The 21,316-nt window shown below is 53.7% G+C and overlaps 8 protein-coding genes and 1 non-coding gene across 9 annotated transcripts; 4 read left to right on the top strand and 5 right to left on the bottom strand.

Moving 5' to 3' along the window:
- The first annotated feature begins 1,326 nt into the window (after positions 1-1,326).
- On the top strand, positions 1,327-1,398 carry INS49_011031. Its single transcript has one exon. It is a non-coding gene; the product is annotated as a tRNA-Thr (tRNA).
- A 1,267-nt stretch (positions 1,399-2,665) lies between these two features.
- On the top strand, positions 2,666-4,314 carry INS49_011030 (uncharacterized protein; the record flags this gene model as incomplete). The annotated part of the gene is made up of 4 exons (XM_043171751.1): positions 2,666-2,753; positions 2,847-2,951; positions 3,016-3,175; positions 3,261-4,314. 4 exons carry the CDS (start codon positions 2,666-2,668, stop codon positions 4,312-4,314), a joined length of 1,407 nt encoding a protein of 468 aa, XP_043023496.1.
- Positions 4,315-4,830: 516 nt separating this feature from the next.
- INS49_011029 (uncharacterized protein) lies at positions 4,831-5,364 on the bottom strand (the record flags this gene model as incomplete). Its single annotated transcript, XM_043171750.1, has 1 exon — positions 4,831-5,364. One exon carries the CDS (start codon positions 5,362-5,364, stop codon positions 4,831-4,833), a length of 534 nt encoding a protein of 177 aa, XP_043023495.1.
- A 1,037-nt stretch (positions 5,365-6,401) lies between these two features.
- INS49_011028 (uncharacterized protein) lies at positions 6,402-8,132 on the bottom strand (the record flags this gene model as incomplete). Its single annotated transcript, XM_043171749.1, has 1 exon — positions 6,402-8,132. The coding sequence occupies one exon, from the start codon at positions 8,130-8,132 to the stop codon at positions 6,402-6,404; it is 1,731 nt and encodes a 576-aa protein (XP_043023494.1).
- Positions 8,133-8,707: 575 nt separating this feature from the next.
- INS49_011027 (uncharacterized protein) lies at positions 8,708-10,275 on the bottom strand (the record flags this gene model as incomplete). The annotated part of the gene is made up of 3 exons (XM_043171748.1): positions 8,708-8,940; positions 9,003-9,996; positions 10,111-10,275. The coding sequence occupies 3 exons, from the start codon at positions 10,273-10,275 to the stop codon at positions 8,708-8,710; spliced, it is 1,392 nt and encodes a 463-aa protein (XP_043023493.1).
- A 713-nt stretch (positions 10,276-10,988) lies between these two features.
- INS49_011026 (uncharacterized protein) lies at positions 10,989-11,677 on the bottom strand (the record flags this gene model as incomplete). The annotated part of the gene is made up of 2 exons (XM_043171747.1): positions 10,989-11,480; positions 11,567-11,677. 2 exons carry the CDS (start codon positions 11,675-11,677, stop codon positions 10,989-10,991), a joined length of 603 nt encoding a protein of 200 aa, XP_043023492.1.
- A 3,526-nt stretch (positions 11,678-15,203) lies between these two features.
- Positions 15,204-16,332, top strand: INS49_011025 (uncharacterized protein; the record flags this gene model as incomplete). Its single annotated transcript, XM_043171746.1, has 3 exons — positions 15,204-15,388; positions 15,452-16,049; positions 16,105-16,332. 3 exons carry the CDS (start codon positions 15,204-15,206, stop codon positions 16,330-16,332), a joined length of 1,011 nt encoding a protein of 336 aa, XP_043023491.1.
- Positions 16,333-16,401: 69 nt separating this feature from the next.
- INS49_011024 (uncharacterized protein) lies at positions 16,402-17,074 on the top strand (the record flags this gene model as incomplete). The annotated part of the gene is made up of 2 exons (XM_043171745.1): positions 16,402-16,471; positions 16,599-17,074. 2 exons carry the CDS (start codon positions 16,402-16,404, stop codon positions 17,072-17,074), a joined length of 546 nt encoding a protein of 181 aa, XP_043023490.1.
- Positions 17,075-17,395: 321 nt separating this feature from the next.
- On the bottom strand, positions 17,396-20,427 carry INS49_011023 (uncharacterized protein; the record flags this gene model as incomplete). Its single annotated transcript, XM_043171744.1, has 7 exons — positions 17,396-17,805; positions 17,855-17,945; positions 18,288-18,767; positions 18,861-18,986; positions 19,212-19,494; positions 19,626-20,122; positions 20,374-20,427. 7 exons carry the CDS (start codon positions 20,425-20,427, stop codon positions 17,396-17,398), a joined length of 1,941 nt encoding a protein of 646 aa, XP_043023489.1.
- Positions 20,428-21,316: the final 889 nt, after the last annotated feature.

Here is a 21,316-nt window from a genome sequence, read left to right as displayed (position 1 = left end):
ACGACTCTAAGGGTTATGATCTTCAATATGGATTGTCTGATTCCACTCAAAGACGGTTCACTCCCTAAGCATCTGGGCTATTCGAGTATTCCAAAGCATATCTGTGCGCGTATCAAGACCATTCTAGGGATTATTCCCAGCTCGAGTCTGGTATTCTTGGATCACGACCTCTGGATTTGCACATATCCTCTGGGATCGAACTCTTATGGCGAGAATCATACCCAAATGATTCAAAGGCTTTACTTCATACCGAGGGACTGGGTGGGCGAAGTAAGTTTGGACAGATGCGTCTTGATGAATGATGACACCATATTCTGGCCAAGAAACGACAGCGTCGTCGTCATTAAGTGCAACCTGGATGACACTCGCCTTTCGTCCTCGGTCTGATGTTCAGTTCGTGTTGCTGGCTCGTTGAGGGGGGGGGGGGAGGACCCATGATCAGGGCGTGGATGTACAATTATTACGGTGTTGCTAGAGAGCCATAGTAATAAATCGTCGTTGTGCAAATAAAGGAAAGCTAGAAGTCTACAAGCCGCAGGCGAAGCTGTGACGTTTATATAGCGGGCCACTGTAGTGGGTATTGTGACAACAATTGCTTCCGCTGGTGCTCCATGAGCCACGCCTACCCGGAATAGGCTCAAAGCAAAATCAAACTTAGGCATTTTAGGAATATGAACTTATCCAAGCATATGTAAACAGATTAAAAACGAGACCACTGAACTTATCCAAGCACATACAGAGTCAAGCTCCATTCACATTGTTTGCTCTCAAGCCACAAACTTCGAGGTCACGTTTAGGCATTGGTGGTTGCGAAATCCCGGGGAAGGCAGCTAGGGCTACATAAAAACTTTTCCTCTCAATTCTTTGGAGCAATGCAATGTACTGGTTGGCACGAAGGATTACCAGGCTTGCTAAATTGAGAGTTGTTAAAATCCCCCTTCTCTGGGTATCTTAAGACCGCTGACATCCTCAGTGAGGTGGAGACTGCATATTGATTTGGCTGATTCACACCACAACAACTGTTATTATGTTAATGTACATAGGACTTGCAGAGTCACAAGTAACTAGAAATTGAAGTTCATGACCAAAACTAAAGGCTGAGTTGAGATCTGCAAGGGACTGTTCAACGATGATAAGATGAATGGGTGTTCTTCAGCATTTTCCAATCTACCATGTCCTTTTCCACATTATCACACTTCTTTGGAGCTGCATCAGAGAAAATACCAATAGATACAGGGCTTAATCACAGCACAGACTCCAGGTAAGTGGAGCGTTCCTCAGACAATTGAGTCACTGACATAAGTCCCTGAATCGAGGCCATGTCGAGCCTTCTTGGCCAAGCGGTAAGGCGTCGCACTCGTAATGCGAAGATCGACGGTTCGATTCCGTCAGGAGGCATTTTTGTGCTACTTAGACATTGGGCGGTCCTCTTCGCAGGACGAGCTTTGTTTTTCACTTTTTTTGCCCAGCTCACAACTTGAATGAGCACGCTGTCAATTAGTAAAAAAGCAATATGTTACGTTCGGTGCAGATTGGAGGCGAAGATATTTGTTTGGTCGAGTGCGGATCGTCATCTTCCTTCGATGCACCCAATTCTAGAAGGTCAATTTGAGTTTGGCAGAAGCCGGCTACATTTCCGAGATCGACACTCTGCACTCTGGAGACCTAGACTTTCCAGGCCAGGCAAACCTGGGGAAACCGCTGATCACACGAATGTCAAAGCATACACAATCGGGGAGCGACAGCACCAAAGAATAAATCACCAACACACCGCCATCGAGCGTGCCGGCCAGCTTGGGAAACCAGCGAGCCGGCCAGCCAAGAACGAAGCAGATAGCCATCGGATTGCATGTGCCATTTCGCGTCGATCAGATTGAATCAGTCAACATACGGGGTCACCTAGTGGCCATGGATGCACCGTAGGGTGGACCCCTAAACTGAGGCGAGAACATGAGCCTGCGTCCGTGCTGGGGCCAGGGGACTTTCCGGCTCCCAAATTGGACAAACCCCTGGCGGTAATTTTCACGTGGCTTGGCATCCCATTCTCAACGTCTCGTCCTCTCTCGCTTCTCTCTCGTACCACCAGTGTGCCTCGTAATCCACCGCGCTGCAGTGTCTCGACAGAAGTGAGAGCTGACGACGCCCGGCAACGTTTTCATTGCCTCCCTGCACAGCCTAGTAAGCGCTTTTGAGAGGTACCATGGCAGCATTTAGGACACAATTCTACACTGAGCAGATGTCGATACGACGGATACGCAGTCCGAACTGCGGTTGATTTTCTCTGGTCCCACCGCCGTGGGTCAAACAGCCATGGCGGAGGGGTCCCCTTGGCCACTTGCACCATGGGGACAACGCCCGGGGACGCAGAGATGGACCCACCGAGATCAGCTTGCGCCTCACGCCCCTTTCTCCTTCTCTGCCTTTTCGTACGAGGCAGCTTTTCCATCCTCGGAGAGCGAATGCAGTCAAAAGCATGCAGCCCTACCCGTGCTGCTGAACCTCCGGCGGCCCCTCTTGCTGCCCTTTCTCCGGTTTTCGATCTTCTCGACACTCGTTGCCCGCCCTCTTTCTATTACCACCGCTAATTGTTTCCTTTACTTAACTTTGTTCCGACGCCGCGTGCCTGTGCTTTTGGGCAAGACGTGACTCGAGGCAGATAGACACCATGAAGCTCTCGTCCGTGGCCTCGATATGGCTGGCAGGCGCCATGGCGCCAATGGCCTTGGCCCTTGAAATCGACTGGAACTCAGAAGGTGCGTCGGCACAACACACCCCACGTCTGGCCTCATCCGGACTTGACAAGCCTCTAGCTCCCGCCGGGACATGTTGAGCTAATGCCGTGACAGACTCGATCAGGGAGGGCGCATCGACGATAGCATATGGCTTGATGAAGTACTACACAGGAAACAACACCGGTGACGTGCCAGGCAACTTGCCAGACCCATATTACTGTATGTCACTGTCTTTCGCCTGTCTCCCTCCAGCCAGCAAACTGACCGCGGACAACACATACAGGGTGGGAAGCTGGTGCAATGTTCGGCGCGATGGTGGACTACTGGGCATACACAGGCGACGAGACATACGTCAACTCGACATACCAGGCCATGCAACACCAAATAGGCGACGACCATGACTTCATGCCGCTCAACCAGACCAAGTCAGAAGGAAACGATGAGTACGTACACACATGATGGAAGGCCCTGTCGTCTCATACCCCTGCTCGAGTGGCTTCCAAGACCACAAGACTGACCAGACCATAGCCAAGGCTTCTGGGCACTGTCCGCCATGTCAGCCGCCGAGTTGAACTTCCTCAACCCAAACCAGACCGAAGAAGGTGGAACCCAATGGCTCGCCCTGGTGCAGGCCGTCTTCAACGAGTACGTCGGACGATGGGATGACGCAGACTGCGGCGGCGGACTACGGTGGCAGATCTTCACGTTCAACAACGGCTACACATACAAGAACTCCATCTCCAACGGGTGCTTCTTCAACCTGGGCGCCCGCCTGGCGCGGTACACGGGCAACCAGACCTACGCCGACTGGGCGACCAAGGTGTACGACTGGATGGAGGCGGTGGGCTTCATCGACGACGAGTACAACATCTACGACGGCGCGGGCTACGGCGACAACCAGAACTGCACCAACATCGACCAGGTGCAGTGGACGTACAACGCGGGCATCTGGCTGCACGGCAGCGCGGTCATGTACAACTACACCAACGGGTCGGCCGAGTGGAAGACCCGCGTCGACGGCATCCTCAACCACACCTCGCAGCAGTTCTTCCAGGACCAGGTCATGTACGAGCCCGCCTGCGAGCCCGCCTTCCAGTGCAAGACCGACTCGCTCTCCTTCAAGGCCTACCTGGTGCGCTGGCTCGCGGGGACCGTGCAGATGGCGCAGCACACCTACGACATCATCGGGCCCCTACTGTCCGCGAGCGCCGTGGGCGCCGCGCAGCAGTGCTCCGGCACGGCCACCGAGGCCGACGGGTACAAGGGCGTCAGCGGCACGGCCTGCGGCATGCACTGGGTCGACGGCGCCGAGTGGGACGGCATGAACGGCGTCGGCCAGCAGATGGCCGCCCTGTCCGCCGTCTTCTACAGCCAGGTCAAGAACTGGAACGCCCCGACGCCCTACACCGCCATCACGGGCGGTACCTCGACCGGTGACGTGAACGGTGGCCAGGACAAGACGGACGAGTCGCTCAGCACGCTCAAGCCCATCACCGCCGGTGACAGGGTCGGCGCTGGGTTCTTGACCACGCTTGTCGCTGCGGGCCTGTTCGGTGGCTGCTTCTGGATGGTCAAGGAGTGAAAGTGAGATTTGTGCTTTAAACATAGACCTGGCCATTTCTTTCTCTTTGCATGTGGCCTTGTCAGCCCCTGTATTGTTCGAGGCTCTGGTAGACGCATTTGGGAATAGGTTAAACGGACTGTATTGTCCTGGCACGGCGTCTGGAGTCTTCATCATGGGTCCATAATGCCCTCACATATTCCATAGAGGCATGAATTCATTCTGTATGATCCCACAGAGGCTGGAGGATATAGATTATAGCTTTCGTAAACGTCTCCCCTGGACTTGCACACGTGAATGCAACAATTCCAGACGTAAATAATCAAGGGCTGGAAACCTTCTGCAAGATGGATTCCCGGCTCAAGGAGGAGAGGGAGGGTCCACAACACTTAATTGTTTCTTCGTTACATGGTGGGAAGAAAATCATTTCCTCAACGCATACAAATTTTTCAGGGTTAGAAACACGCGCCATTAAATTCGACAAAGAAACAACCGCAAGATACCCTTCAGCGGATTTCTTGGTCTCACATGCGCCAGCTATCTAAATCCTCCACACCCCTGAAACTCTTCCCAGCCCTCTGGGAGCCTGTGCTTTGTCATATCGCCCCGAGTGAAGGTCTCGCTGTCCGCCTCAGCCAGCAGTTCATACTCAGAGCTCCGGAGGAGATTGAAATGAGCGCGGAAAAGAGCTGCATGGATCCGGAAGGTACCCTTCTCGATTTCCGGGAGGATATGCAGTCGGTCGAGGTCAAACCTCAGCCCTCCGTTCTCCGTCACCTTCGAATGAAGACCGGACAACGAGGTCGGACCCTCCAGTCCATCGATAGGGTTAGCCATTGGGTGCTGTGGTGCGGAGGTGGCCGTTTCGTCAGTGTTGCCATCTAGTTGCTGAAGCTGAAGCTCGACATGGAATCTAGAGCGTTCGTGGACATTGTGCCACTTCGGGCTGCCGGCTTTCTCTCCCTCAAGATAGACGAAGCAAGTCACCGTGAAACGGCTGTCGCCCAATTGAGGAATGGGGCTAACGAGCTTGCCAACAATGAGCTCGTACTTCTTCTTGCCGAAGAGCATGTCGAAGGTCTGGCTTGATACAGGCCTATATTTTCAAGATATTCAGTCCGATGTTTAGGGACAGATGCGAGCAGGATACAGGACATGGGGTGCGCAAATCCAGAGTTTCGTGGGGATACCCATATATTATCACGACCACGCGTTGCAGGCTTTCCTTGTCCATTTACCAACAAAATCAAGTAGACAAAGCCGTCGTATTTTCGTCGACTTTCTTTGTTGGAGAATGATCAGCCAGGGGAGGAGAACCAAGACACCGTGTGTTGGGGGTTAAAAATAATATACCCAGACAAGATGTCTTCAAAAGAAAATTTGATAGCGATTCCCTGTCGGTTCTGATCAGTCAACGCGTTCAGCCTCCGTTGGTCACAATTGGCCTCCTTCTTTATGAACCGCTGGGTATTTGCAAGATATCATCAGCGAGTAAGTTTCAATGGCAAGGTGCATAGCACTTCGTGTCCTGGGAGGTCTTTCTGCGAACGATGCTGCAGCGAGCGCTCTGTCCGTGATTCCCAAGCTTGACAACCAAAGTCAATCACATCTACGAATGGCCTCGTGGTGCGGGAATGCGTTTATATCATCAGTTGTTCCAAAAGCGGCATCCCACAGACTGTACACGGAGAGTTTACGCAAATGTCGGTCCCCCTTGCAGAGTTTGGCTCAGGAACTGATTGCACTGGCATGGCCAAATGAATTCTTCACATTGGGATCGTACACATGGTAAAGCCGAGTATGAAATGCCCATGAAATTGGTTGGCGATTGATTCCCAGTCACATTCCAACTATCTATCCCTTCCTACCAGTGGTAGCACTTCTCTATGAAGGTGAGACTGACCATGGCAGGATGCTCTCCAAAGTGACATGCATCGTTTCAAGGCAGTGGGATCTTAATGTGGCTTGTCCATCTGGAAATGTGCTTCGTATCTATCTATTTCTCATAATAGAAAAAATATTGGACTTTACAAGGCGACTGTACGGTCACAACATCATTTTATATCTCGTGCAGCTTTCCCTGACGCTAGTTCCGGCATTATATTCCCTCACAGATCAGCCTCATCCATGTTCCTGACGAAAAGACTGTACCACTTCACACCACTGACATGGCCCTGCATGCTCATCTTCTCGTCCACGGTGTGGATGCCGTCCATGAAGTTCTGGGCCGGGTCGAAGCCAGGGTTATACCTGAAGATGTGCTTGGTAAGGTCCCAGTAGAACTTGGTGTCCGTGTTGCCAGTCATCAAGCCAGCGGAGACGACGACGTCCTCGCCGTAGAGGGCACGCGTGGTGCCAGAGAGGATCGAGTAGGGCGTGGCGTCACCGTTGTCCTGGACGTCCGTCGGCGAGACGGGGGCGGGCTCCAGGGAGTGGCCGACCTTGAGCGTGATGGAGCGCGGGGTCTCGGCCTCGTCGGTGAAGGCGTGGAGGGTCAGGTTGTGCTTCTTGGCGACCTCGGCCGCGATGCCCGTGATGCGGTCCTTGACGTCTGAGACCTTCTCGCCGACGTTGACACGGTGGTTAACGGTGAGGACGGTGCGCTCGGGCAGGGCGTTGACCTTGGCGCCTCCGCTGATGAGGTCCGCGGCGACCGAGGTGGTGAAGAGGTACTTGACCGCGTCACCTTCCTTGGCTGCCTCCAGGGCCAGCTTGTCCCGCTTGTGGCAGGTCGCGACGCCCTTCTTGTCACGCTTTCGCAGCTCCTTCTTCACCCTGGGCGGGAACTCTGGTGCATACTTCGCACCGCACTGGAGGAGACCGAGGTAGGGGTTCTCCTCGTACAGACGTGGCTCGTACTGGTTGGCCTCGATGTGGGTGATAAGTTCTCCGGTAACACCAATGCCGTTGTGCTTAGGCGGGATTGACGAATGACCGCCGGGCATCCGTACGATGACATCAACGTCAATGTAGCCCTTTTCAGCGACACCAGGAAGAGCGAAGACGGTGCCCCACTGCTTAGCCAGGCCAGAGCCCTCGTCGACGATGATCGACGCGCCATCCTTGCCGTAGCGGTCAATGAGACGCTCGGCCAAGTTACCAGCACCCTGGTAGCCCGAGATCTCCTCGTCAAAGCCAAAGGACAAGACAACCGTCCTCTTGGGCTCGAAGCCGGCGTCGATGAGCTGCTCGACGGCCTCTAGGATCCCAATCAGGCTGCTCTTGTCATCCGCAGCGCCACGTCCCCAGACGTACTTGCCGTCGAATTCGCCGCTGAACGGTGGGTGCGTCCACTGCTCAACGGTGGACTTCTCGACAGGCACGACATCCTGGTGCGCCATGAGCACGGTCGGCTTCAGCCCGGCGTCTGAGCCCTTCCAGGTGTACAGCAGGCCGTGGGAGTTGACCTTCTCAAGCCCCAGGGTGCTGTGGACGAGCGGGAAGGTCTTCTCCAGGAACGAAGCGAAGGGAGGGAAGACCTCCCACCGCTCGTCCTCGCCCACGGGTCCCATGTTGTCATAGGACTGGGTGGCGATCTGGATGGCGTTGGACATGCGGACAGTGCTGGCGTTGAGGAACTGCGACGACGCGAGGTACTGGTCCATGGACGCCAGCGAGGAGGAGCCCTTGCCTGGGAAGAGAGGGTCAACCTGGCGACATTGCTGTGCAAGGTCCGGGCGCGAGACGGGGCCTTGGTCACCAAAGATGGCAGAGGGCAGGCTGTTGGTCCAGCACAGGCCGAGGAGGGCCAGCGCGGGGACGGCGATCCATTTGGACCGGGTGCACCTCGTCGCGGGCGCCGTTGGGTAACGCGCAGCTGCAGGAACGTCGTCCTGCATCAATGGCAGCTTCTCACTGACTGGAGCCATATCTCACAAGGGAGCCACTTCGAACTCAAATTCCCTACGTGCTGGGCAGGAATGAGGCAGATAACAGTAGAAGAAAGAAGAGGTGGAAGAAAGAACCGGCGTCAACGGTCCGGCAGCTCTGGCCTTGGACTCGGCAGAAAAGGTGGAGATCGGCAGCGGCAAAGATCGACAAGGGTCATGATACCATCGCAACAGGGATCCTAATCACCACGTCGGCATGGTATGACCAGGACACCTTTCTTTTCGTTAGACAAAATCCTACGGAATAATCCTCAATGGGATAGCATTCTGTAGAGCAACTCCTGTACCTGGGTGTGTCATTTGCGAACCGTTTTCCGTATTCCTTCACACCTCACTGACCCTTCCCCGGCAAACCTCTGAAGCTCGAAAAGGCCAGTTTCACCTCCGCCTTAGCCTCTTCCAGACACCATTAGTTGTGAGAGGCATTGACCAAAACAAATCCCCCGAAATCGGCCATCCCTCAACAGATATCACGTCCGAAGACAGTCCGACTCAGGCCTCCGAGAGAAACGACCACGAGGAGCTTAAACACAACCGATGTGCTTTTGCTTCTTTGACCACTGATTCTCTTGTTCCTCGTACGGAGCTGGTGATCGCACGCGCTTCCATCCAGCGAAAGACGCCACAGTGCCAATATTGTACTGCTGGTTGTTAGAGGCAAGGGGGGGTTTCTTGTGCGCATTCTGTGCAAATGGCGATGGCTGGTTCGCATTCTGTGCAAAGGGTGAGTGGTGCGGCTCAGCGGCTTGTGGGGAGGCTGTGAGGGTGAAGTGTTGTTAGCAGTGCACGCTTCTCCTGACACCCTGGCTCGATACTTACACTGCAAGTCGACACTAGACGACTCTCCCTCAGCCTCACTTTCTTCGGTCGAGCTCCCTCCTTCAGAGCTCTCAGAGTCGGAGCATGGCTGCGAAGTAGCCTCTTCAGCCGGCGAAGTACTGTCGTCGGTCTCGTCACACTCCTCACCGCGCCACTTGCGGAGCAGAGATGCTGCTAGGTCTTTCGTAGCGGATGGGAAGTAGGATTCCTGCGCCTCACGGTTCAGGACCAACCCCAGCAGCCGGTCGAGGTCGATGCCTTCCTTGATTTTCGGGCAGATCCAGTCTCCGGAGTGTGCCTTGTCCCACAGGTAGTCCAGCAGGTCATCGGTCTTCTCAACCAGCCGCCGAACGTAGTCCTCATGCAGCATCTGGGCGTACCCGGTCGTCAGGGTGGCCATGGGGCGTTCTCCCATGCCCGCCAGGACCAGAATGGACTCTTCGGCTTCTTGGTTGATCCATTCGATCTCTTTCGCCTGCGCCTGCGCTGCTGCCGCTTCCTCGCGAGCGGCCTCTTCTTCTCTCAACTTGGCCTCCTGCTCTGCCGCTTGTCGGGCGAGAGCTTCTTTTCCCTCCTCCTCCTTTCGCTTATTGTCCTCGTGGACCGCCTCGGCAGCCTCGAAGATCTGGGAAAACCATGCCCAGACGTTCTCAAACTCCTCATCTGATCCAACCTCAATTTGCCGCATTGTCTCCCGTAGTCCTTGGGCCTGTACTTGCTGTTGTAGCTTTGCGAGCCGGTGCCCGTGTGCTCGCAGCTGTGCCTGTACTCGCAATTGTGGCCGAGGCGGGGTCCGTCGCGCCCGCGGTCGCTTCCATGTCTGCAGCTGGAGTTGTCCTCGTGCGGCTGGAAACTGCTCATCGAGGGGTAGTTTCTGGCCTGGTTTGCCAGTGCGCTCGGGCGAGTTCTTCACCTCGTGGTGGACGCGGGCGCGGCTCTGGTCGTATTCAGCGCGCTTCTCAGGGTCGCCAAGGATGTCGTAAGCGCTTTCAATCTGAGTGGTGACGGCACATTAGCATAAGAGCCACTGAAGACCACGATCACGTGACGGCTTTTGGAGAAGGGAAGGCAAAGAAATGGAAGGGCTAGAAAGCAGAAGCGGGAGAACCACCTTCACGAACTCAACCGCATCAGGCGAAGGACGCACAACTTTCCTGTCTGGGTCAAACTTGGCAACAAGTTTCTCGTAGGCGACTCGAATCTCGTTCTGACTGACATGCTGGCTGGTGAGGCCGAGGACGGCGTACAAGTCACGAAATTTTACTTTGTCCATGGCCAAGTTCCGAAACTCGAGCCAAGGGTGCTGAAGACGGTTGTAAGGAGGGAAAGTCGGAGTCAGAGACGTTTGGAAGGTTACTGTCGCTTGTATCTCTGTCAAGAAGAGTTTGGAGTGGCAAATTAAAGGTCGAAGGTCGCAGATCGAAGTTGAGAGTGCGCAAATTGACGGCAGCAGGTAGAAATCATGCGTTGCCCAAAGCTCTGGGGGAGGTGGTTGGTGATGGGCCAAGGGTGGTGTTGTGACAAGATTATCAGAAGCTCCATCCTTTGCGAGAGCTATTAAAATAATTGAGCTAGTGCCATCGCCAGGAAGCAAACGAAGAACAATAGCTGGTGAATGGAGCTCAGACATTTTTTGTTACGATTCTACCGAAGCAGACAATGCAGACGATGTCGTCCCATCGCCCCCAGCTGATGATAATAGGGTAGTCATGGGGGTAAGGCTCAGTACAGCTTTCGATTGGTCACTGCAGCGAGCCTGTGCCCTGGGAATAGTGTTTGTGACAATCGGTCACGGACGAGGGGACAGGGCGCACCTCGATCAGTAAGAGTCTGGTTGGTTATGTGGACCCGGGCTTCACCTTCTAAGTTCACACTCATGAATGGGGCACAGGCTAGATCAGGGCACCAAGTCGTTTGTATTCCCAAACCCGTGGCCATAGCAATTAGGGCAGAGTGGTCGAGTTTTGAAATGTGCCATGTGATCGATCAATCATTCTGGAGAGATCTCGTGCCTCGACCAACACCCACGGCCGCAAGCTCATCCGTGACCCCTTTGATCTCGTTGCTACACCAAAGATTCCGGCCGTATCCTCCCGCAAGAATCGACCCATAACCACCCTTTGGAACCTCCTGCCCGTCTGCATCAGTCTTTCCAACCTCAGGATCATCACTGGCGCCAACCAGGTAAACCGGATCGATGGTCCCCACGGACACATCAAGTAGAGAACCCTCATCTTTCATCCATGTAAGGAAGCCCCCACAAGTTGCGCAGAACCCGCGCCCGATTCCAGGCGTGGCCGAAAACGACCTCAGCGCAGAGGGCGGGCGCTCAAAGGGCGTCCACTCCTCGTTCTGGCTGGCAGTTGTGGTTTTCTCGTCCACTTTGCCCCATCGGAGGCAGACTTTTGGAACCTGGACGCACGACCAGAAAACTGACCCCGAGTTGCGACGGCACTGGGTGCATTGACAAGTGCCAGTCTACCAAACAGTCGTTAGCGGACCGGAGAGAAGGCACTTGCATGCACAGCTTCAACTCCGGGGTGCAGAAGGGAGAACTTGCTCACATTCTTGGCAAATTCATAACCACGGGGAAAGTCCACACGGTAGCGGACAGCTCCACAAAGGCAGCCGCCAGTCACGCGCGCAGGCTTGGGGAGCTCCTCGATTGACGACATGCTTCAGAGGAGATGATGATGTTGCGTCCTTGTGGTGGACGATCTGATCAGACGGAGGAAAAAGTTGTTTGGCATTCATTTGCCAAAGAACAGGATTTCAGCGCTGTTTGCAAGACAAGACGCGGTTTTCCTTGACTCCAAATTTGCCGCCGCCCTGCATGAGGACATGTCGCTCGATGTCATTTGCGCCCTGCCGAGACGCGCCCTTCTGACCCGTCATGTTTTGGCGATGTCAACCCCAGGGTGCGATCTCCAAAAAAGGAAGAGGAAATAGTTGGATGAGAGCTTTCACGATGACCTCGATGCATGGTAATCTGATTTTGACTACCCAGCGCATCGCCACTGCACTTCGTTCAATATTTATGCGGCCGTCCCACTGAAAGCAACGAGGTGGCAGAAATTTGGGTGTCTTGGGGTTGGATCAAGAAAAGCAACTTCATGTAATACTCAAGTTTGGAGCTGTAATCCAATCGTTCGCGAAGGGTACGTCGGTAGGAAGGACTCGGAAAGTCTATTCACGAAAAAGACTCTTTGTAAGGCCTCGGCTCAGTGCAGATCTGCAGGTTAAGCAGAAGATCTCCAGCACTCATCGACTGTAGGATGGAATCGACATCAGTACCTTCCCGGATACGCTGCAGTATGGCCTCAGCCTCGTGAGCTTCCCGGGACCGCAGTGCCTGGAACAACGTGTTCAGCGCGGCATTTGACTCGCGGAGTAGTTGGACTTCTGCCTGGAGCTCCGAATGTTTTCGCTTTAGGTTGTTGGCCGGTGATTCCCAGGGCTCCGTGAAGTACACGCACCCTTGCTGGCTGGCAAGGCACCGGAGGCAAGAAGGCCGTTGTCCATCGCACTACACCCAGGTAAGACCACGCTGTCAGTGCATCTCAAGCCTTCTTGCTCTGGGCTTGTGTGGCGCATAAGAATACTCGCCTTGCACTTGCGTCTCCTGCACGCCTCGCATGCTGCCAGTGTGTTTTTCTTGCGCTGCGTGATGGCTTTCAAGGGAGATGGGCTGTGTCGTGGTATGTCTTGGGGGACTCGAGGGAGGATCGGACGGAGGATTGTGCTCTTGTTGCCACTAGCAAGCTCTGTAGATGGCAAGGTCATGTTTGAAGCGACCTAAAGACAGCTGAAAGACGAAGTGACTGTGGAGGCGAAGACGAGACGAGTTCAAATGTCACGGTGAGCGGCAAATTCCGCAAGTCGTGACGGTCGAATGCACTGCGCATTCAAAAGGCGGCGAGGTGAGGAGTGGTGGATCGCGATGAATTGGATGGTAATTCGCTCGCTCTTTTTGCCCTTGGGGAGGTTGGTCCGCCACAGCAGTGGGACAAACTTCGTGACACGGGAACACGTCAGGATTCAATAACCGAGTCGTAGAGAGCAACCAACGCCAAGCCACAACCACGGCCATTACGGAGAGATTCGCCTCAGCACGTGTCGACATCTGCATAGGTACCCAGGAGTGGCTACTTGCGCCGGAGCGACCTCCGATGTCGTTCATTGGTCAACAATGGTTCCGAGAAAAGGACAGGGTTGTGTTTCCTTTTTGCCCCAGTGTTTTCCGAGTGTTCTCTGGGATGTGATTAATGAGATGGGGAGGAAACCTGATGTGGGATTGTGTTCAGCCAGAGCTACTCTGAAAGATGGCCCCGGGCTGGCATCCCGCAATCTAACACCTCCAATGTGTTGAAAGTTTGCTCGATGTTGATTTTTCTGCCCCAGAAGAGAAGAGCACTGCAGCTTCAAATTGCATGCATTATGATTGATCTGGCTAGGCCGATCTAGGTGGCAGGTGGCTCCCAAATAGCGGCGGTTGTTTCTCTGCTGCCCTTCCTTGAAGTCAGTTACACAGTAGAATAACCTGCGTATGATTATCTATTCTAGAAAAGCTTCTTGCACGTCTCTGTATATCTTGGCAGTGACTGGGCGATTGCCTTGGTACTCGAGGTGACATCACAATCGAAACTGACCATAGTTTTCACGCCCAAGCTCACATGCAGTTTTAAATGATGTGAAATTTTCGCGTATTTAAATCATTACAGATAATATGAGGCAGAAAATTGCAGTACTTTCCAATAAGGGCAGCCGCCTGAAGTTGTTGTTCCTACTAATACTGTCTAGAATGTCTGAAAGGTAGCATGGCTGGCATCAGCAGTTGTGTCCCACAACGAATTGAGCAGAATGTCTGGTGCCGTTTTTCTTTTCGCTCCTGCTAATTATTTGTGGTGAAGGCAAGTCGTTTCAATCAAGATGGTCATGTGGTTGTTTGCACGTTTTTGTGCCTCACACCGCAGCGTGGTGAACACCTACGGTCATTGAGTCTGCGTTAGTGACTCGGAGTCCGGATGGCCCTACCTGATGAGCTCTCTCCTTCCACAGCTATGCTCGTGGGTTTCCTTCCATTCACTCCACATTTCTCTCCCTATTAGTTCCAAATCAGCGTTTGCCTCCCCGGCCAGAGAACACATAAAAACCCACTAGAGCACATTTTCACTCCCACGGTGATTCAGGCTGGCGATCGCAACATCACGAGGCTGCCAACTAATACTATTACCAATGAACCGGCCCCTACAAAATTACAAGGCAATCTAACTATGTGTATGTGCGTTCGAACTTGAATGCCGCCGCATGTGATTCTTGCTGATTGGGCTAAACTTCGTTGCGACCTAGGTATATGTCAGAGCCCTAGTCAGATACCGGCAACTCTTCCGAGCTCTGAGAATTCATAACAGCCAGTCTCAGTTTCTGAAGGACTGCTAGGCCCTTTGGATATGCTAGAGTAATGACACGGCTGGGGTGTGTCATAGTCGAAGTCCATTGGGGAAATGCCAACCCTTCACAATGTCTTGGCCAATCGCAGCGATGCCATTAGATGCATCGGACGACATGTCGGCTCGTCGGTAATAACATTGGTTCTTGGGAGAACAACGTGCTAACATCTTAGTAAGCGCTTGAGCTGCAGAATTGATGTGGTGCCATGCAATTACGACAAATCAAAATCGGAAGTGGAAAGAGCTCAACGGTCGGACGGGGAGGGTTACAGTGTCACATCTTCTTGTTCACCATCGCCCCATAAATGATTGGCCATATGCAGACCAAGGGACAGGCCGTCCTGCGGCTTACTACCAAGGACCACGCCATCGAAGAAAATCCCGCCGGCGCGATAGGTTGGAGGACAAATCAATATACCGGCGTATTTGCGTACACGTATACTGCGACTTGATCGGCCGCTGGTGCCGGACGGTCCGCCCACCTAGCAATCCCCGTCGCCACGGAACACAACGATGCAGTGCACCGTGATGGAGAGCAGAGTGCTGAGGTTTATTGAGGGGTAGGAACGCGTGGGAGGAGGCCCCTCACAAGTCATCATCTTGGCTGCAGTTAGATCAAGAGGCAACGATTTGCACTTAAAAGACTACCTCTCGGACTGCCCACGACTCTGGTCTGCCCGGTCCCTGGGACATCCGACTATCATCTTTTCCCATCCACACTTGTGAACCGTTCTAGAAAGCCAATCCTACCATGGCATACACGACTTTTATCCCGCTCGTCATCATTGCCATTATCATCTTCCAGCTACGCAATGTTGGTCGAAGGCCGAAGAACTACCCTCCCGGGCCACCAACGATGCCCATCATTGGGAATTTACACCAAATACCACAAGTACACCCGCATGTTCAATTCAAAAAGTGGGCAGAGGAGTATGGGTATGTTTGAATGGGCCTCACGAGCAGGAGGAAGCAAACAGAATTACTGATTCCGACCGGCAGACCCGTTTACTCTCTCATCCTGGGAACCAATGTCATGATCGTGCTCTCGACGGACAAAGCTATCAAGGATTTGTTAGATAAGCGCAGCAACATCTATTCGTCTCGCACTGGACTCTACCTTGGCAACTTGGTCAGCGGGTACCTGCGCGTACTCCTCATGCCATACGGCGAGACATGGCGTATGATACGGAAGATCATGCACTCTGTCCTGCACATAAACGCGTCGAAAGGATACGTCCCGTACCAGGACCTCGAGAGCAAGCAGATGTTATGCGGCATTCTAGACCAGCCACACTTCTTCGCCGATCATATTCGCCGCTTCACCAACTCCCTCACCACGCAGATGGTCTTTGGATTCAGGACCATAGACATCCACGACGAGAACCTGAAGAGGTTGTACGATTGCGTCGAGCAGTGGAGCGAGGTGATGGGATCGTCTACGGCTGCCTTCCTGGACGTATTTCCTCTCCTGAGGAAACTACCTGACTTCATGCTTCCGATGCGGCGCTATGCCAAGGAGCTACATAGGAAGGAGAAGGCGCTTTACGTGGGACACTGGATCGATACGAAGCAGAAGATCCTTCAGGGAACAGCAATGGTATGTCTCGCCGGGGTTCTACATGCGTGGGACGTGGAAGATTAACGTTGAACAGCCCTGTTTCAGCGTCGGAGTTGCTGAAGGTCAAAAGGCCTATGGCTTCTCCGATGATCTGGCGGGATATATCGTTGGCTCACTCCATGAGGCTGGGTCAGACACGACAGCATCCACGCTGAATGGTTTTGTCCAAGCCATGGTTCTGTACCCATCGGTCCAGAAGCAGGCTCAACTCGAACTCGACAACCTATGCGGCACCGAAAGGCTCCCAACTATCGAAGATTAGGACTCCTTGCCTTATATCCGCGCTTGTGTCAAGGAGACTCTGCGCTGGATGCCCACGGCTATTCTCGGAATGCCGCATTCAGTCATCCAAGATGATGAGTACATGGGTTACAAGATCCCTAAAGGCGCCGGAGTAATGTGTAAGTTCCTGCCCATGAAATGCTGCCCTTTGCTTGGAAAATATGGCCGGGGCTGGGCTTGTTTGCTGTCGATTCGCGACTGCCTTGATATTCAGAGGTCAGGGACGATTTGCTGACAACTACACAGGGAACGTATGGGCCATCAATATGGACGCAAACCGATTTAAAAACCCACGGGCTTTTGATCCCTCGCGGTACGAAGGCGACAACCAGACATCAGCCGAGGCGACGATGAACAGTGACCCCAGCCAGAGGGACCACTTCGTCTTCGGGGCAGGGCGCCGCGTCTGCCAGGGCATGCACATTGCAGACCGCTCCTTGTTCTTGAGTATCTCGAGGCTGCTGTGGGCCTTCAACTTCGAAAAGGCAGTCGATGCTCATGGGCAGGAGATTGTGCCGGATGAGAACGATCTCACTGAAGGCCTTTTGGTGCAGCCGAAGCCTTACCCGGCAAAGATAACCCCAAGAAGCGAGATACATGCGCAGGCTATCCGGAAGGAATGGGAGGGATGCCAGACACTCCTTGATGAGAGTAAACAGTGGAGGGAAGTCCCGAAAGGAATGGTATTGAAGGCCCCTGTGCCGTCAGAGCTGAAAGACTGAATGCGCTCGACTGCGGCAGCTTCCACACGGCATGTATGTCTCGGAAACGACTTGTAAGGATGGGGACCGTACTTCTTCGCCTGCAGGCTGCCTCGCTCTATTCTCGCCTGCGCAAGGCTACGCGGATCGCAAAACTCATACCATCACTATGTAAGAAACACAGTCTTTAGTTGTATGTTTACACAAAAGAAACAAGTTCACTAAACTAGACTACTTGGGCTATATACTACAATTGGAGATTACTGTGAAGTATGTAGATCTCAAAACATAGAAGCGTGTGTGTACGGGTCTTGTACACAAACGACGTGCTACCACATCTTCTTATGCTTCTTCAACGACGAAGTTGTCGAAGTACCACTGAGTGGATGCTGAAGAATAGGGTGAAAAAAGCTCGACGTCAATCACGTCATTCCCTACCGCAGTGAAGGTGGCGCTGAAGGGGCTCCATGTATTGCAATCACCCTGAGCCACAAACGAACTGATCTCGTTTCCGTTAACATAGACATACCGAATGTCATTCGTCCCGCCGCAACCGGCCACCTCGAAACTGATGCGGTAGGTGCGGCCGGAGACGGTGTTTGTAAGGTAGTTCTCGAGGAACGAATATTTCAAACCGAAAGGCGGAAGGAGGTCAAACTTCAGCACGTAATTCCCACCGGCAGGATGGGGTGGAGTGGCCGGTGCCGAATCAGACCTGACAACGCCGACGTTTATTGTTCCCACATGGTTACCTAGGGACCATGGAGCGAGACCGCCAGTTTCAAAATCTCCGTTCGTGACAAGGTTTGTTCGTTGGATCGCTTGAGTTGGCGCTGCTTCGGTACTGGAACTTGAACTCGAGGAGCTTGTCGTCGTCACTTCGGTACTGGAGCTGGAACTCGAAGAGGTTGTCGTGGTAGTAGATGGGTCGTCGTCTCCCGGACAATCACCACCCCTGTTGTAAAACACGATTGGTGATTGAGGAACATCTCGCATACCATCCTCAATAGCATAATCATAGAGGAGACATTGCGCTAAATCATCGAGCCCGAAACTCTCACAGTCTGGGTTAGAGTTACAAAGCGCGAGGCAGATAGCGTAGCCTGTCTGTTGATATACTCCTGCCAGAAATAATTAGCACTGACGGATTAATATAGCTCCCTCAAAATTTAAGCCCTTACCTAGATGTTGACCAGCTCTGGTAGGATCTTCATATCCGTGGAAACCATCGCACGTCGGTGTTGCGGCAGCCGTTGTGCTCATCGATGTGCTGCTGGTTGTGGTGCTGGTGCTCGACGTAGACTCGGACGTGCTGGTGCTGGACGTGGATTCGGTACTGGTTGTAGACTCGGTGCTGGTGGTGGACTCTGTGCTGGTGGTGGATTCGGTACTGGTGGTGGATTCGGTACTGGTGGTGGATTCGGTACTGGTCGTAGACTCGGTACTGGTTGTGGATTCTGTGCTGGTGGTGGACTCGGTACTGGTCGTAGACTCGGTACTGGTTGTGGATTCTGTGCTGGTGGTGGACTCGGTGCTGGTCGTAGACTCGGTACTGGTTGTGGATTCTGTGCTGGTGGTGGATTCGGTGCTGGTCGTAGACTCGGTACTGGTTGTGGATTCTGTGCTGGTGGTGGATTCGGTGCTGGTCGTAGACTCGGTGCTCGACGTGGACTCGGTAGAGCTGGTGCTCGCCGTAGACTCGGTGGTGCCGGTGCTAGATGTAGACTCGGTAGAGCTCGTACTCGGCGTGGATTGGGTAGAGCTGGTGGATTGTGTGGAGTCACTGCTCGCCGACGATGCTGTCGACTGCGTAGAGGGCGTGCTGGCCGTTGACTCGGACGTGGAGGGTGTTTGAGTTGATCCCGTGGAAAAAGTCGAGGTCACGGATGTTGACTGGGAAGTCAAACTTGTTTCGGACGGAGATGACTGGGAGCTAGACAAAAGAGACGATGTTTCGGTCGACGAAGATGCACCGACTGGAGAGGTACTAGATCCGGGAAAGCTCGACGTGGGAGCTTCTGAAGAGGGGACTGAGGTCGAAGGGTTTGTAGTCTCCGGGACAGAAGAGCTCTGGGACGATTCTGGAACCGGAGTGGTGGGCAGGACAGACGATGGGGTTCTGGTCGTATTGGCGAATCTATGTGTAGGCAGGCCTGACGAGGTCGAAGACTCGACCGAAGGCGTCGTGGGCAGGTCTGAAGATGGCCCGATACTCTGGGTGGAACCGCCGGAAGAAGGCTGGATCAAAGACGTTGAAGGCAAGTTCGAAGACGGCCCAACACTCTGGGTGGAACCGCCGGAAGAAGGCTGGACCAAGGATGTTGAAGGCAAGTTCGAAGATGGCCCAACGCTCTGGGTGGAACCGACAGCAGTTGCGATCGAAGCGGTGCTTGGTAGCTGGCTTGGAGTGGTAGTGGTGCTGCCAACCACGCATGACCTGGCTGGTGGAATGTTAGCTACGAATGAACATCTCAGAGCAGTAGTGGAATATATCATACGATCGATAATAGAGATAGAGACTGGCAGACATCCTGCCGGCCATTGTGTTGGTGAAGCCACATAGGTGGTGTACACCTGGCCTGTCGCAGCGACCTGGCAGAACCCAGCCTCGCCGCCGGAGAACGAGGCGTTGCGCCAACGCAGAATCGAGTTGTCATTCGAGAAGGTCGTGGCCACAATATTAGCACCGGCATTGATCGATTCGCGAGCGCGGAACGCCGTGAAGCTCGTACCCGCGTCAGCAAAGATCGAAAAGGTGAGACGGGAAGAAATCTGCAATCTTCCGGAATCCAGCCTGTATGTAGTCGCAGATCTGCAGTCCTTGGGATTCGGACTGCCGGCATCGCTTATGAACCCGCCAAGGTCTCTCTTTGCTGCCGTCCGCTTCTCAAGCATGCGGCCGGAAACAGCCGGAATGATGGCTAGAATGATCTCCACGGGGCCCGGGACAGGCGATGGTGCGAGACTGGGGCCTGCTGTAGAGGGTAGAGGAGCGGGCGAGGGCGAGGGCAACACCGACAGCGCTGTCGTCAGAAGCGGCGTTGGGAAGATCGGGGTCAAGGTCGGTAGCTGTACAATTGATGTAATAGTTGTCACAACACCCCCACCCCCGGGCCCCGGATATCCGTATGGCGGCGTCTCTAGAGGGGCCAGATAGTAGCTGAGGTATGTATAGCACCAAGAGGCGGGCTCCTGCCCGTACCCCATGAGTCTGTCATGTTGCACGGCTGGTCACTTCATCAGTAACCGTGGATTTTGTACATGGAGAACTGTGGTACTCCGCAGTGAGTAGACGTACCTTCCAGGTGATGCCCACTGACCAGAGCAACGCCAGCGAGTGTCGAGAAGAAGGCGTAAATTAGGTTTCCCGTCATATTAGAGAAGCAACTGTGCGTAATTGCGTCTAACCGAGAGCCACTGGGGTGCTCCCAAGCAGCCAGGCTCCCTTCGGTCTTATAGTTGGAGCTGCTGCTCTGGAGTCGCCTAATTTGCCCCTGCGTGGTGTCGTCTAAGAAACATCCATGACACCATAGCAACGAACGAGGCTCATGATGCGATGTCTGAGGCAGTTTGACGCGAGGTTGGCGCGGAGACGTGAACGTTTTCGACGCGGGGCATGTACGCGCCACTGAATACGACCAGGTGCGATAGCTGAAGAATGAGGTTGGGAGGGTTGCTGTCTCAACGCCCTTCAAGCGTGCCGCTCCGGCCGCCGCAGCCACACCAGAGGCCCGGGACGAACGTTGAAAACGAGGTTGTTACGGGAACTGACGTGGGGATCTGGGTCCAGGCCTTGGAATGAGGACGTTTTTGGAAGGCTGAGACATGACTAGTATGCGTAAGCTTTTCGCAGATAAGACTTGCAATGGTAGGATTTGGGTAATGTATCCTGTGATTTTCTGTTTATGGTGGGACGATAGCATCGACGAGGCAAGCATTGAATCTTAAAGTCCAGACGTTGAGGTTCCTAACCCAAGGATCGCGCTCTCGCTCGAAGATGTGGAGTGGCGCCTTCCTTGCTGCCTTGAAGGTTGATGCTGCTTCTGTGTCTCGGAGCACTTGTTAATCGCAATTTTCCCCACGTTGCCCACGCGTTTCTTGAGGAATGTGTCGCGACTATTCTCGCACTACCCAGGCCTCATTTGCAAAAGGAGACCCAGCCTTGCAGCAATAAGCTTAGATCTGTATTGAGCACAACTTCGTGCTATATCGCCCGTCAGAAGTTATGCATGTTCACATAGTATTCCTATGCGATTGACCGTG

The sequence above is a fragment of the Diaporthe citri genome (genome assembly GCF_014595645.1).
Source record: "Diaporthe citri strain NFHF-8-4 chromosome Unknown scaffold_5, whole genome shotgun sequence".
NCBI lineage: Eukaryota > Fungi > Ascomycota > Sordariomycetes > Diaporthales > Diaporthaceae > Diaporthe > Diaporthe citri.
The sequence above is the reverse complement of the archived record's forward strand: the minus strand, read 5'-3'. Positions and strand labels throughout refer to the sequence as shown.